At 44.4% G+C, this 13,622-nt stretch overlaps 1 protein-coding gene across 2 annotated transcripts in view; it reads left to right on the top strand.

The window, feature by feature from the left end:
• The window catches only part of tanc1a (tetratricopeptide repeat, ankyrin repeat and coiled-coil containing 1a), a 52,366-nt gene that overhangs the window by 9,332 nt on the left and 29,412 nt on the right, over positions 1–13,622 (top strand). For both annotated transcript variants that reach the window (XM_054732387.2, XM_070554834.1), the window contains 2 exons: positions 12,656–12,772; positions 12,851–13,141. In XM_054732387.2, the coding sequence (XP_054588362.2) occupies positions 12,656–12,772; positions 12,851–13,141 (408 nt within the window). The remainder of the gene's footprint in view (positions 1–12,655; positions 12,773–12,850; positions 13,142–13,622) is intronic.

The raw sequence follows: 13,622 nt of genomic DNA, 5'->3' as shown, positions 1-13,622 counted from the left end.
CATGAAAGTACCCCCCCCCCCACCCCCCCCGCAGTCATGATCTTTGCTGGTGCACAAGGCTCTTTTTCTTCCCTTACATGTCAGTTCATTTGTGGTGGAAGCAAAAGACGAAACTCCCTAAGGAGTGGATTCACAGCAACGCCTGCCAGTTTCTTCTGTCAGCTGGTGCTTTCATTGGGGCACTTTTGATGAATTTCACAATAAAAGACACACAACGTTGGTACAAGAAGCGTACTTTGCAGTGATGAGGGGTTTGAACACACAGCAAATGCGAAACGTACATTATATTTTGTTTTATACGATTAGATGAAACTCTGAGTTATTCTCATAAATCCAATGTAACCATGAATGTGCTTTAGAAAACACGTGAAGCCGTGTGTGTGTGTGTGTGTGTGTGTGTGTGTGTGTGTAATTATGGAGCTGTTTAGATTTAAATTTTGCAATCAGGTCATGATATAAAGTCCAAAATGGATCGAGGCGAAGCAAACATATGTTCTCATTATTGTGCTCGTGGTCTGGAGTTATGGAAAGGATGCAAAGAAAAAGGAAATTCACTTGAGGCAACCATAAAGAAGTGCAGATTGTTGTAATATTTGCAGCAGAGTATACTGTGCTGCAAATATTTTTTATAATAAAAACCGAGTCTGAAACTGTTTAATATGTTTGTGAAAGTAATATAAACTGTGTGTTTTATTGCCCCCTTATAGGAGCTGTTTAGGCAGTATGAACAAGGAGTCAGAGGCTGGGGATGTGCTGCAGGTGCACTTTTCCTTGTGTTGTTTGTGTGGGGGATTAAAAAAAATCATTTTTAAAACACTATAATGATGTAGAGAATATCAGGCATCATGTTATAGTCCAGGTTTTCCTGATGTTTTAGTTGATTGGCACTGATGAGAAACATGGCTTTTATCTGGGCTTGGACATGTGAGTAGGCGCCTGAGTCTTTACGAGACTGTGCTGCATCTGTGGCAGTGGAACATTTTTATGTTTATGTAAAGTAGGTCACTTTTCTCTTCATTTAACTAAACGGAGTCATTTGTGTACGTTTGAACTGACAGCTTGTTGTCAAAGCTACAGCACTATTCTGCTGTGAACACATTTCGAATGCACATAATTGAATTTCTTTCAGATGAAGATTTAGAACAAATAAAATTGAATCCATGTGTCAATAACATTCCCTATTACACAGTTGGACAATAAACCCCTTTTGTGTTGACTTTCACAAAGCCCGTAGGTGCCGTGTACAAGGATTAGCTCCCCTAAATTTGATTTAATAACTGTAACACGCTTGACGGCCACGCTTGGAATCGAGCATTTGTGATAGCTGATAATGAGTCTCTCACATCACTGTGGGGGAATTTTGGCTCACTCGTCTTTACAGAATTGTTTTTAATTCAGCCACATTGGAGGGTTTTTCAGTATGAACTTCTCATTCAAAGCTGAAAAATTGAGTTTTTTCTCATAGGGCAGAAAAACCGTTTTGTATCTTGCATCTTTACTCCCGTGATTACGGCTGGAAGCACGGGTTCTGTTTCTTGAATGCGCGCCTCTAGCTGGCCAACGGAGCTAAAACACATTGCTTTACGATTGTTATTCTCACATATATCAAATATACACAGCACAAAGTGAGAATAACAATCGAGAAAAGTTGTATATATAATGTTTTTAAAGACTTATTTGTACATACGATTGGTTGCTAACTCTGCATCCGTCCTTACTTCTGCAAATCTCCATGTGTGCTTTGTGATTGACAGTTGTACGTAAGGGGCTGCTACATATACTGCGTAAGGCTACAGGATGGGGGGGTGGGCTTAGCAAAAAAAAAAGTGTTGTCTGCATTATATCTTATACCTTATACAAATAAACATGTCATTCTTGAAAGAGTGAAAAGGCCGGGTGTGCTTCAGATCATTGTCCTACTGCACAACCCAAGTGTTCTTGAGCATTGAGGGGACAAACTGATGGCCGGACTTTCTCCTGCAGCATTTTCTGTGCAGAATTCATGTTTTAGTCAGTTAGAGGTTTATCCAGGTCCAGAAAGAGCATCACAGCCACAGACCATCACACTACCATCACTGTGTTTTACTGTTGGCAGGATGCTCGGGGCAGCAGAGTATTCTGCTGTTGTGTCCTTGGGCAAGACACTTCATCTGACTTGCCTTGTGGTCAGAGGGCCTGGTGGCTCAAATGGCAGCCTTGCCTCTGTCAGACTGCCCCAGAGTGGCTGTGGCTACATGGTAGCTCACCATCACCAGCAGTGTGTGAATGTGCGAGCTTGTGAATAATGGAAACTGCTTTGAGTGCCTTGAAAAGGGCTGTATAAATCTAACCCATCGTTACTGTTACGCCACAAGATGATGCTTTTTGTCTTGTCAGTCTATAAAATGGTTTCCCCAAAGTCTTGGAGGGGAAACAAGAATTTTTTTGGCGATTGTGTGTCGGACCTTTGTGTTGGTTTTTGTTTTTAGCTTGAACCAAACAAAATTCAATTAAATTAAATTCAAAGATACTTTATTAATCCCAGAGGGAAATTAGAGTTTCAGTACACACAATTCTGAGATCAGACATACATAGGCAAAAACACATGACAAGAATTGGTGATTGTGGTCATTTGCAACCTGAGTTGCGCTACCTTAATAGAGATCAGAGGGTTTACATGAGGATTGGGTCAGGTGGAGGGAAAAAGGCTCTTCAGAGTTACCCTCCACAGGGAGGGCAGCTTTGCTATGCAAAAAACACCTCAGACAGAAATGCAACATATTTCAGACATTACACAACATAAGTGTCCACTAGGTGGGGCGGTAGGGTTTGGGACTCTCCACACATCAGTGCATGCAGCCACGATAAGCAGCGCTCATCACTTCAGTCTGGACAGGGGGAGGAGGTCGTTGGGTTTAGAGGGCACAGTGACTCCTGGAACGATTCGGCGGCCTTCACAGCTCACAGTCCCACCCAGGCTGGGATAGGGAGACGGAGTCGCCATGGCGACGACAGCATTCCACATTTCTTCTGAGGGGGGGTATTCGTTTCAGCTTCACAGGCTCAAGGGCACCAGCTTCAGATAAGAACTTGTTTTGGGGCAAGACAGAGATAATTTCTTCTCTGTCTTAAAGTTCCGTTGGTCCTCAACCTCACAAAACCCAATAATGGCGTAATTAATCTATCCCAATCTGTGCTGATTCGTCCACTCGCTCCTTGATCGCATCCATCTTTTGTGCCAATGCACGAATCTCAGCCAAATTTCCAAGCTTAAAACTCATCTCGACAATAATATGAGTCTGTGCATTCACAGCGCGGTGTAATCCATCCCTGAGCTCCAGGAAAGAGCCAATATTCTTCGACAGCTCGTTAATTTTCCGGTAAGCCAGGTAACCACCCAGGCCAAAAAGCAGGAAACATGACAGCAACACCACGAATATCCATACGTCTTCAGAAGCAGGGCTGTGGTGCTTTAGATGTTTTGTTCTTTCTTTAGTTCTTGAAATTCTTTAGAATAGGACATACTGTTTGTTGCTTTTTGAGCGTTTGAGCACCCATCACCATGTCAGACAGGTTCTGTGGAAGTTCTTTTTAAACTCTTGAGGTTTGATGGTGTTCAATTAACTTTCATGCATGAATTATGAAATCTTTAACCATGATTTTTTTTTAAATTTCATTTACTTTTACATATGAATGAAACAAATTTCAACCTAAATTTTTTTTGCAATATTTAATTTACAAATAATTTGATACTTGTCCACCTCAGTGGACAGCGTGTGTTCTGAACATGAAATATGTTGACTTGACTTACAAGAGTCCAGTGGGGGGACTCAAATGCAGTAAAGTCTGCAACAGCTGTGCTTAATAGCAAAAAATAAATAAATAAAATAAAAATTCTGAGAAGCTGTCCACTGTAGTGACCATAATGCATGAAAGTGACGTGGTTTGGGGAATGTGTTTAACCCAAGACATGCAGAATCACACACTCACAGATCTTATGGTAAAAAATAATCTTTATTTTAAAAACGGGAACTGAAGGTGCACTGGAAAAGCCCAGTGGAGATTGAGAACGGGAGCGCAGCATCTGAGGAGGGGAGAGCAGATACAGGTGAGTCCAGGAAGGTAAGTCTAAACCTGGTGGGTGCAGAGAATTGACTTACTGGGAGTAGGGGAGCGTAGGAATGAGGGAGGGTAGGTTGGGTGCCAGGGTGAATCCAAGTGGGGTGTCCAGGAGAGGGAGCGAGAGGAGAGCAGGAGAGTGGGCCGGCTAGGATGAATGGAGAACGGTGAGAGCTGTGTCCGGAAATCCTATGGGGCACAGGTGAGTAATTCTGAGGAGTCGCAGAAATCCAAAGACATCCACTTCAAGTGTAAACTGGCGTTGGGGATCAGGTCGGTGGAGCACAGGGGCGTTTGTAAACCTCCTCTTTAGTGTCTGGAAAGCAGCCTCGGCTTCTGGGGATCAAACAAAAGGCCGATTAATAGAGGTCAAGTTTGTCAGAGGGGTGGCTGTCTGACTGTAGTTCCTGATGAACCTCCTGTAAAAATTGGCGAATCCCAGGAACCTCTTCAGTTGTTTACGGGACGTTGGTGTGGGCCATTCAGTGACTGCACGGACCTTCTCGGGGTCTGCCCTCAACCTCCCGCTCTCAATGATGAACCCTAGAAATTTTACCGTAGGGACATGAAACACATTTCTCAGCCTCCACACATATAGACGGTTCTCTAGGAGGTGCTGTAACACAGACCTATCATGCTTAACGTGTTTTTCCTCAGAACTAGATAAGATCAAAATATCGTCTAAGTAGACAGTCACAAACTTATTCAAATAGTCTCCCAAAACAGAGTTCACTTGGGACTGAAAAACAGCTGGGGCATTAGTCAAACCAAAAGGCATCACCAGATATTCGAAATGTCCGATGGGTGTCTTAAATGCAGTCTTCCACCCATCCCCCTGATGAATCCGTACCAAATGGTATGCATTTCTAAGGTCCAAACGACTGAAGTTGGTGGCATCCTGAATGGGCTCAAAGGTAGAAGTTAACAATGGCAGAGGGTACTTATTCTTAAGTCATCTGGTTAAGACCCCTGTAGTCGATGCAGGGTCTGAGTATTCCCTCCTTAGGAACAAAGAAAAAAAAAACAGCTCCCAGAGGCAAGGAGGACCGTCTGATGAGTCCGGCGGCCAGAGACTCCTGAATGTAGCTCTCCATGTTCTCTCTCTCAGGCTTCAAGAGGTGATGAAGGCGACTGGAGGGAAGAGGAGCTCCGGGCAGCAGATCTATGCTGCAGTTGAAGGGTCTGTGAGGAGGAAGTGAAGAAGCCCGATCCTTACTGAAAACTTGGCTGAGGTTGTGGTAGACCGGTGGCACTGCAGATAAATCAATCTTTTCCACCGGAGGGGCAGCGGGACGGCGGAGGATTGGAGAGGCTGAGCAGAGGCAGGTCTCTGAACATTCAGGGCTCCACTCCTCTACTCGGTTCATTTTCCAGTTCACGTGGGGGTTGTGGAGAGACAGCCAGGAGTGACCCAGGACCAGTGGAGACTGAGGAGAGGGAAATGCATAAAAAGCTTACCTGACACCCGTAACTGCAGAGGGATGGTCTGGTGAGGGATGGTGGATAGGTTCCGGTCGTCCAAAGATGACACAGAGAGAGGAGTAGGCAGCCGAACGGTAGGGATCTTCCATCTCTTCACCAAGTCAGGGTCCATCAAAGATTGCTCACAGCCAGAGTCAACTAGTGCCTCGAGTGTAAAACTGCTCAGAATAAAAAAACACAGAACATTGGAGTATGCAACGGGAGCTCGCAGAGACTGAGTTACTGTCCACCAGTAGTCCCGTCTTTACTGGTGGGCTCTGCCTTTTAACAGTACTGGGCAGGCTCTAGCAAAGTGTCCAGACTCCCTACAATATGACATTACACAATGTTGTCTCTCCTCTTGGGTAAGGCGAGCCCTTCCCACCTACATGGGTTCATCCGAGGAGGTGGGCTCTGCGGAGGAGCGAGGACCCAAACCATGATTACGGTCAGGAGTGGAAGCGGTTCTGACACTGGAACTCTGGTGCTGCAGCTCATGATGGAGCTTATCGATGGATATAGCCAGGCGAATGAGTTCCTCCAACGAATTGGGTTCCGGGCAAAATGCCAGCTGGTTCTGGACTCGGTCGTTGAGGGACTCAGTGAAAGCAGCGAGAAGGGCATCTTCATTCCAGGTAGACCATGCTGCCAAAGTTCGGAACTCCACCGACATACCCGCCACCGATCTCTGACCCTGCGATAAATTCCACAGCCATTTTCTGATATCCGTAACGGACTCAGTACTGCCAAAAGTCAGCTTGAAATCAGTTAAAAAGTCTTCAAAGGGACCAGATAGGAACGTGGAACAGTGACTCTTTGCTTCCGCCCATCTCAGAGCTCTTCCATGAAGTAATCCAACAATATACAAGATCTTAATTGAGTCTGTGATGAAAGCTCCTGGTGATCGCTCAAATGCGAGTCGACAAGGTAAAAGGAAGCTGTAACAGTCCTCGAACTCACCGCTGAAGGTCAGAGATGGCGGTGATGCGGCTGGACGGGAGTGAGTGACTTCTGTGGGAACTGCTGCTTTCGGTCCGGGGACAACAGGAGTAACAGAGGCGGCCAGCGGGGGTTCCGAAGCGGAGGCCTGAGTCTGCGGTTGGGACAGCCTGTCGTGTATCTGCCACACTAAGGCCTCCAACTGCTGGTATCGATTGTTTGCTGCATGTAACTGCTCCATTAGCAGCGGCGAGGCTTGTTCTTGTTGAGACAATCTGTGGAGCAGATCAGTGAGAGGTGTGTCTGCGGGGTTAGCGTTTTGGCCGGATGATTCTGACATGGTTTGGGGAATGCGTTTAACCCAAGACTTGCAGAATCACACACTCACAGATCTTATGGTAAAAAAAAAAAGAATCTTTATTTTAAAAACGGGAACTGAAGGTGCACTGGAAAAGCCCAGTGGAGATTGAGAATGGGAGCGCAGCGTCTGAGGAGGGGAGAGAAGCCATACCCAAATTGGCTTCACTGAAGGACTGGAATGATCAGTTTAAAGACTGAAGGCAGAGAGGAAAATTATCTCAGCCTGACCCAAACAAAGTCTTGTTATCCAAATCTGACGCACTAGCAGCCTTGAGAGGCTAGGAACAAACCCCCACGAAGGAATGCAGACAGATGCTGTGAAAACCCGACCTACCCCCCCACCCCCCCCGCCTTCGGATTGGTGGACTTCAGCCTGGAGAGGTCATCAACCTGCAGGAGTCGATGTGCTCTGCACTCCTCCTTAGATCTCCCTCCCACCTTTGGCTACAGTGGCTGAGCGTCGTGGATGGCTGCTCTCGCTGGGGGAAACAGGATCCCAGCCCCCCCCAACCTTCCTATTGGAGTCTCATGTTGTGTTGTCTGAAGTCTGTTGCATATCTGTCTGAGGTGTTTTTTTGCAGAGCAAAGCTGCCCTCCTGGTGGGAGGGTAGGTCTGAAGTGCCCTTTTTTCCCTCCTCCCGAAGCAATTCCTCATGTTACCCTCTTATCTCTATTAAGGTAGCACGACTCAGGGTTGCGAATGACCACAGTCACCAATTCTTGTCATGTGTCTTGCCCATGTATGTCTGATCTCTGAATTGTGTGTACTGAAACTCTAATTTCCCTCTGGGATTAATAAAGTATATTTGATTTGATTTGAGATACAGGTGAGTCCAGGAAGGTAAGTCTAAACTTGGTGGGTGCAGAGAATAGACTTACTGGGAGTAGGGGAGCGTGGGAATAAGGGAGGGTAGGTTGGGTGCCGGGGTGAATCCAAGTGGGGTGCCCAGGAGAGGGAGCGAGAGGAGAGCAGGAGAGTGGGCCGGCCTGGAGGAATGGAGAACGGTGAGAGCTGTCTGGAAATCCTATGGGGCACATGTGAGTAATCCAGAGAAGTCACAGAAGTCCAAAAACGTTCCAAAACCTGGTAACGGGTAAGCACAGGGAAAAGATCCAAAGGTTCACAAAAAATCCTTGAAACACTAAAGCACAAAATCAAAGTCGCAAGAGGGCAGGAAACTACCAAGCTGTAGTAATCATCTGGCGTTGAGGAGTTTTCTCCATCCTCTTTTTGTAGCCAGACCCACTGATTGCAAATCAGCTGCAGCTGGAGCCTCCCTCTCCTGAAACACACAACTGAAAGATGGGAAAATGAGAGGAGTACTCCCTCAGGCACATGACAGAAAGGGGTAATTCTTGATTTACCGAGAGGGGCAAATGCATTTACACATGGGACCAGATGGTTTAGACAGCTGTGTTCTCTTAGTAAACCAGATCATCATTTGAAAACAACTATTTATCTGCAAGGGGGCAGATATGTTTCAACAGCAATGTGTGTCAAAGCAGCCGTTTGTTCTTGTTGAGTAGGTCATGTATTAGTAAGAGAGAGAAAATATAAACCACAAAGTGCCACATAATCTTTTAGGCCTCGTACAAAGAAATAATATCTGCTTTGCCCTGTGATTGTAAATGATGCTGATCTGCTCAGGTCCTATATGCTCAAAATACCATGTATTATATTTAAGATAAACATTTATTTCCACCATTAATTCTTTGGCAATCTCTCAACATGTTGAATTTTTCCTTTCAAGACCCAAGTTCATTGAAAAAGCATTTTTCATTTGTTATTTTTATTATTTTTTTAAATATGATTGCTCAGTCTAAGTTTAACATGTAGGCTGTATGTTTAAATAGTCCTCTACCGCTTCTCCTGCATTCGCCATCGATAGAAAAGAGACGGGGAATCTCAGATTACGAAAGCCAGTCAAATAAAAGTCACACTGAAAAATTAGCATTCATAGACTCACCCATCTTAGCTCGTAACAGGGAAGGCTGTTGTTGATTTAGCATCAAGGAGGAGAGCACATGTTGGCTAGTAGAAGCTAACCATTAGCATTAGCAACTCCACGACATTGCCTTCTTCAGGCTTGTGTTATTTGTGGAGATGAAACATAAATGTTGCTAGAAAAATTTATTCCCTTCTGTGTGTGTGTGTGTGTGGGGGGGGGGGGGGGGGGGAGGGGGAGGGGGTCTTGTAGACGTGGCACTGGAAATTCTGCCGTGGCGGCACAGCGCCACGCCTGAGCCTATGTAGGGGAACACTGGTTGCAAAGGAAGTGCAGGCTGTGCTGTTCGCCAATCAGGAGTGAGGTGTCTAAAAAATAAGACCAGTACTGCCAACCTTTGAAATTTTCAGTGCATGAGATATTGGATGTGTGGTGTGAGAGTGTGTGAAGAGGGTGTCTCACGCTCAGTGCGTGAGATTTGGTAGCCCTCCAGATCCTTCTACTACCCTCTGCTCTGTCTCACGTCTAGTTCCTAAAACAGAAGCGCCACAGCTCCCTTCCCCACAGAGATCAACTCAAGGCATTCAGTAAAACTAGAGACCACCACAAATGTTTAGAAAAAACTAGTGAACTTGGTCTTCAACGTTGAAAGAGGCTTTATGTGAGTGGACGATTTGTAATCTGCAGGTAAAACAAGTCTTTAAGTGTTTCCTGCATTTTTTGAGACCCTGGGCGCTTGAGCTGAGGCCTCACAGCTGAACTTTAAAGTGTTGATGGATCAACAAGGGCTGCAGACCATCAGCTAGCACAGTCATCAGCAGGGAGGATAAAGGTGGGCAGTGAGTGTGGGATAGGCTGGAGTGTGAATGGGTGGAAGGATGAGCTGTCCTGGTGTCCCTGTGTCAAACTGGCTGAAAACATGTTTTGCTCATTCACTGTATTGTTGGTTCACTCAGACATTTGGCCCGGTTGTCTTTAGCCACTAATCTCTCTCCCGCTCTCTCTCATCCCACTCCACACCTCCTTCACACTGTTTTGCTGCAGACTGCTCCATCCTCTCACCGTGGATGTGCTTTCAAGCCACATTTCTCCACTCTTGTTCACAATTTCATGTTTTTTCTTTTTTCCCTGGATGCTCTGGATTTTAATCAAAGATTGTCAGTATTACACTATGCTGTACGGTGAAACCCAAACAAAGCCCAAAATATTTCACATTTTGTGGTTTGAGCCTGACTGTACTTTTTTTTAAACTTATTTTACCAACAAAAGATGCTGGAGGACAGCTGCTGACTCAGGTTTTCACTAGCATTTCTTCTGTAAAACTCATAACAGCTCAGATGTACGCTACAACTCTTTCCGGTGATCCCAGATTGTAAAGTTCAGTGCATAATAATTATTATAGAAACAATTATTTTCTTTACTTGGTTTGATTGGTCTATTTTCAGTGTTTCATGATACGACAGGATTTTGGCCTTTTATTCATCCTGCTCTGAAGAGATTAGAGGCATTACTAATACCAGATTTTCTGTGTTTTTTCTAGATTTAAGACTGAAGATAAAACCCAATAACAGGAAATGAATGAAACAATCTTGTCTGATAAAAAACAAATTCTTTATTCTAAACCGTTTGGACCCCTTGCCTGTGTCCAAGTCGAGCCAGGGCCCTCCAACCTCGTCTCCCACCTGCATACCTACGTTAAAAGTGATTAAGTGTGTGTTTAGTTTGTAATTGGAGTTATAACTCTTACACTGAGTTTTTATTAAACTGTTGGGTGTGTCATTTTTAGAAATATAACTTTGGTGATCACACAACCTCAGCACAGACAAAACTGTGGGCTTCCCCGCGATCTTGTGGAGACCCCCTTAAGGGGTAGCGGACCCTAGATTGGGAACCGTTTTAATTCAGCCACATTGGAGGATTTTCCAGCATGAACCGCCCGTTTAAGGTCATGCCAGGTTAGGGTTAAGAATGGTTTTTAACCAAACCGCTTAAAAATGAATTTTTTAGCCATTTGGAGGTGGACTTGCTGGTGTGCTACATAACTTTGAGCATAGATTATAAGGTAGCTGGGTTGATTTTCTTCCTCAGAATTTCATGGTAGAGAGGACTAACGCAGCTACAGACCATTACACCTCCACTCTTAGCTTGATCTTCATTTTCTGAAATGTTATGTTAGCTTCACTTCAGATAATACTTTCTTTGCCCTTTAAGTAAGCAAAATATTATCCTATATGACTAAGGTGACGTTATTTTTGTTGAGTAGAGGTTTTGGCCCGCAAACCCTCCCATGGAGCCATTTTAACCCCCTTCCCATTCATTGTGTTGAGTCATGAATCCTAAAACGAATCCCTTTTAAGAGAGGCCTGCAGTGCTTTAGATGTTCTTGACTAATTGTTTAATTTCTTGAGAACTGGGCGTGAGGTGATGCTTTCTGAGATCTTTTAGCCTGCTTCGTGTTCTACAGGCCTGGCAGTGATCAGGTGTGGGTGTTACTGATGGATTTGAGCAGATTTCTAACTGTGATTAATCATAGTTAATTCATGTTTTAACAAGGCATGTGATCCTTTTTTGAGACAGGGCCAGGTTGGTTTGGATCGCTCTTCTCCCTTAATAAATGAAATGGTCATTTGAAAACAGTATTTTGCATTTACTCGTTTTTTTCATTGATAACAACCACTTGTTTGCCCGTCTGAAACATTTAGGTGTGACACAAAAGAAAAAACAGGCAAAATATGTAAGAGAGTGGTATATACAACTGATTAAATTAATAACATAGAAAGAGGGCAGAAAAGCAAAACCAGTCTCATCCCAATAATCATGGATCGTTCTAGTGTCAGTGCATGTCTTCTGCTTAGTTGGTTTCCAGCCACTGGATTTGTAAACGGCTTGGATTAGATTCAGACAGAAAGGGAGCTATGGACGGATTAAATTGGAACAGAGGTTCTTCACTTTCTGCTCAGACTCACAGGCAGCTAACCATAAAACCACCAGATTGTAGAAAACACCTAGCTGAGGATGTTTTCAGCTATTCCAAACAATAGAAAACTGAGTCCTCATGAACTGGTTTATGCTGTTACAAGAGTATTAGACAGAGTTAATACCAGTATAAACGTGAAGCCGTGATAGCGTTTCCACCAGAGAGAATCACTTTTCCTCAGTGTTCAGCGTAATCTGACCATGTCAGTGTAAGGACAGCCCAGGAAGGGTAACGATAAACGATAAACCCATGTATTTACTCTGACTCAGAAGGTCTCACATGAAGAATGAGATGAGCGCTCTCTATTCTGCTGCAAAGCAATGTCCCTTACAAAAAATCGGAGTATTATTGTTTTTGAAAGAACGAAGAATATAGTGTTCCTTTATGTTTTACAATAACCTGACCTTTAAACTCCCTAGCATGAGGGGGTGAAGTGATGGGAATACAGAAATGAGGTTTTTGTCTTTATGTTCTTCACTAAAACACGTTCTTTATTTTTGTGTTTCAAGTTGTCTCTGAAGTGGCTCATTTGGTCGCTGGTAAATCTACGGCTTATACGTTCTGGCATTACAGCCGGCGATGGATGTGTTTCCACAGATTACAAATTGGATGACCTGTGAGAGCAGGAAACATTTGGTCATTTCATATTCATGTCGACTCGCGATTGGAGGCTGTGAGATGAGTTCTTTGTTTTCCTCCTTGTTTCCTCAAGGTCACTGAGCTTGTGTCAGTAAGACCTGAACCTGTTTATGCCTGCGTCTCCATGGATACTGTAATTGACAGGTGTATCTGCAGAATGCATGTGTGTGTTTTTTATGCACATTTCTCGCATCTCTCACACTGAATGCTTCCCCCGCCCGTTCGCTCTGCACAGCAACAAGCTCCACTCGGTTGGAAGATTTGAGTTATCTGGACAACCAGAGGGCTGCTGGGCACCGGAGCTCCTTCCGTAAGCACAACACATCTGGACGTACAAGTGATGACTTCAAAGGTAAACTTTGTGAAACATGCCTAGTTTTATATTTCCCTATCACTTGAGTAAACATGACACATGTCCTCCATGAAACAGGGAGGCTGGCACCAGTCAAACAAGCAGACATCATGCTAAAACCGCTCCTGTTCGAAGTTCCAGGCGCCACCGCAGAAACACCTTTCGTTGGACGGAATTGGCTCTTTACTCGTCTGGAGGACGTCTTGAGAAAAACGAGCAGCTGCGAGGGCCGCGGCACAGTTATTGTGGGGAACGCGGGGTCTGGCAAGACTGCCATCATCTGGCGGCTGGTGACGCTCAGCTGTCATGGCACGCGCACACCACAAGGAGGTTCCAGCATGCCTCACAGCCCAAGCTCCTCCCCTAAATGTAAGACCACTATTTTCCACCTAAAATAAGTTTGATCCGCACTTTTTGCTGCAGTGGAGTCAAATTTTAGTGGGAAATTTGTAATAAAATGTGCTCTTTGAGAGTGGGTTAGCAACTGGGTCACGCAATTGGCTTTCAAGTTCTCCCCTGAGGTTTTTCTGCTGATTGCAGCTTTGTAATTGGAGTAAGTTTGTTTGTTTTTTCCTGTTGAGAATGGAGCTGAAATTGTTCTTTTGTCTAATAAAAGAAGATGAACCTCCCATGCAACTAGATTGTGCACAGTTGCATGCTGGGACACGCTTATAATAATTTTTGAGTAAATTATAACACATGTGGTGTTATATAAATAATAGACAAAAACATTATATTTTTCTTTTTCCTGCTTTCAGCCAGAACCTGAAGCACATTGACAAGGATCGTCACATTGAACAGCAAGAGCAGCAAATAAAAAACAGCGTTTAGTTTATCTTTAAGCACAGTT

The sequence above is a fragment of the Nothobranchius furzeri genome, chromosome 9 (genome assembly GCF_043380555.1).
Source record: "Nothobranchius furzeri strain GRZ-AD chromosome 9, NfurGRZ-RIMD1, whole genome shotgun sequence".
NCBI lineage: Eukaryota > Metazoa > Chordata > Actinopteri > Cyprinodontiformes > Nothobranchiidae > Nothobranchius > Nothobranchius furzeri.
The sequence above is the reverse complement of the archived record's forward strand: the minus strand, read 5'-3'. Positions and strand labels throughout refer to the sequence as shown.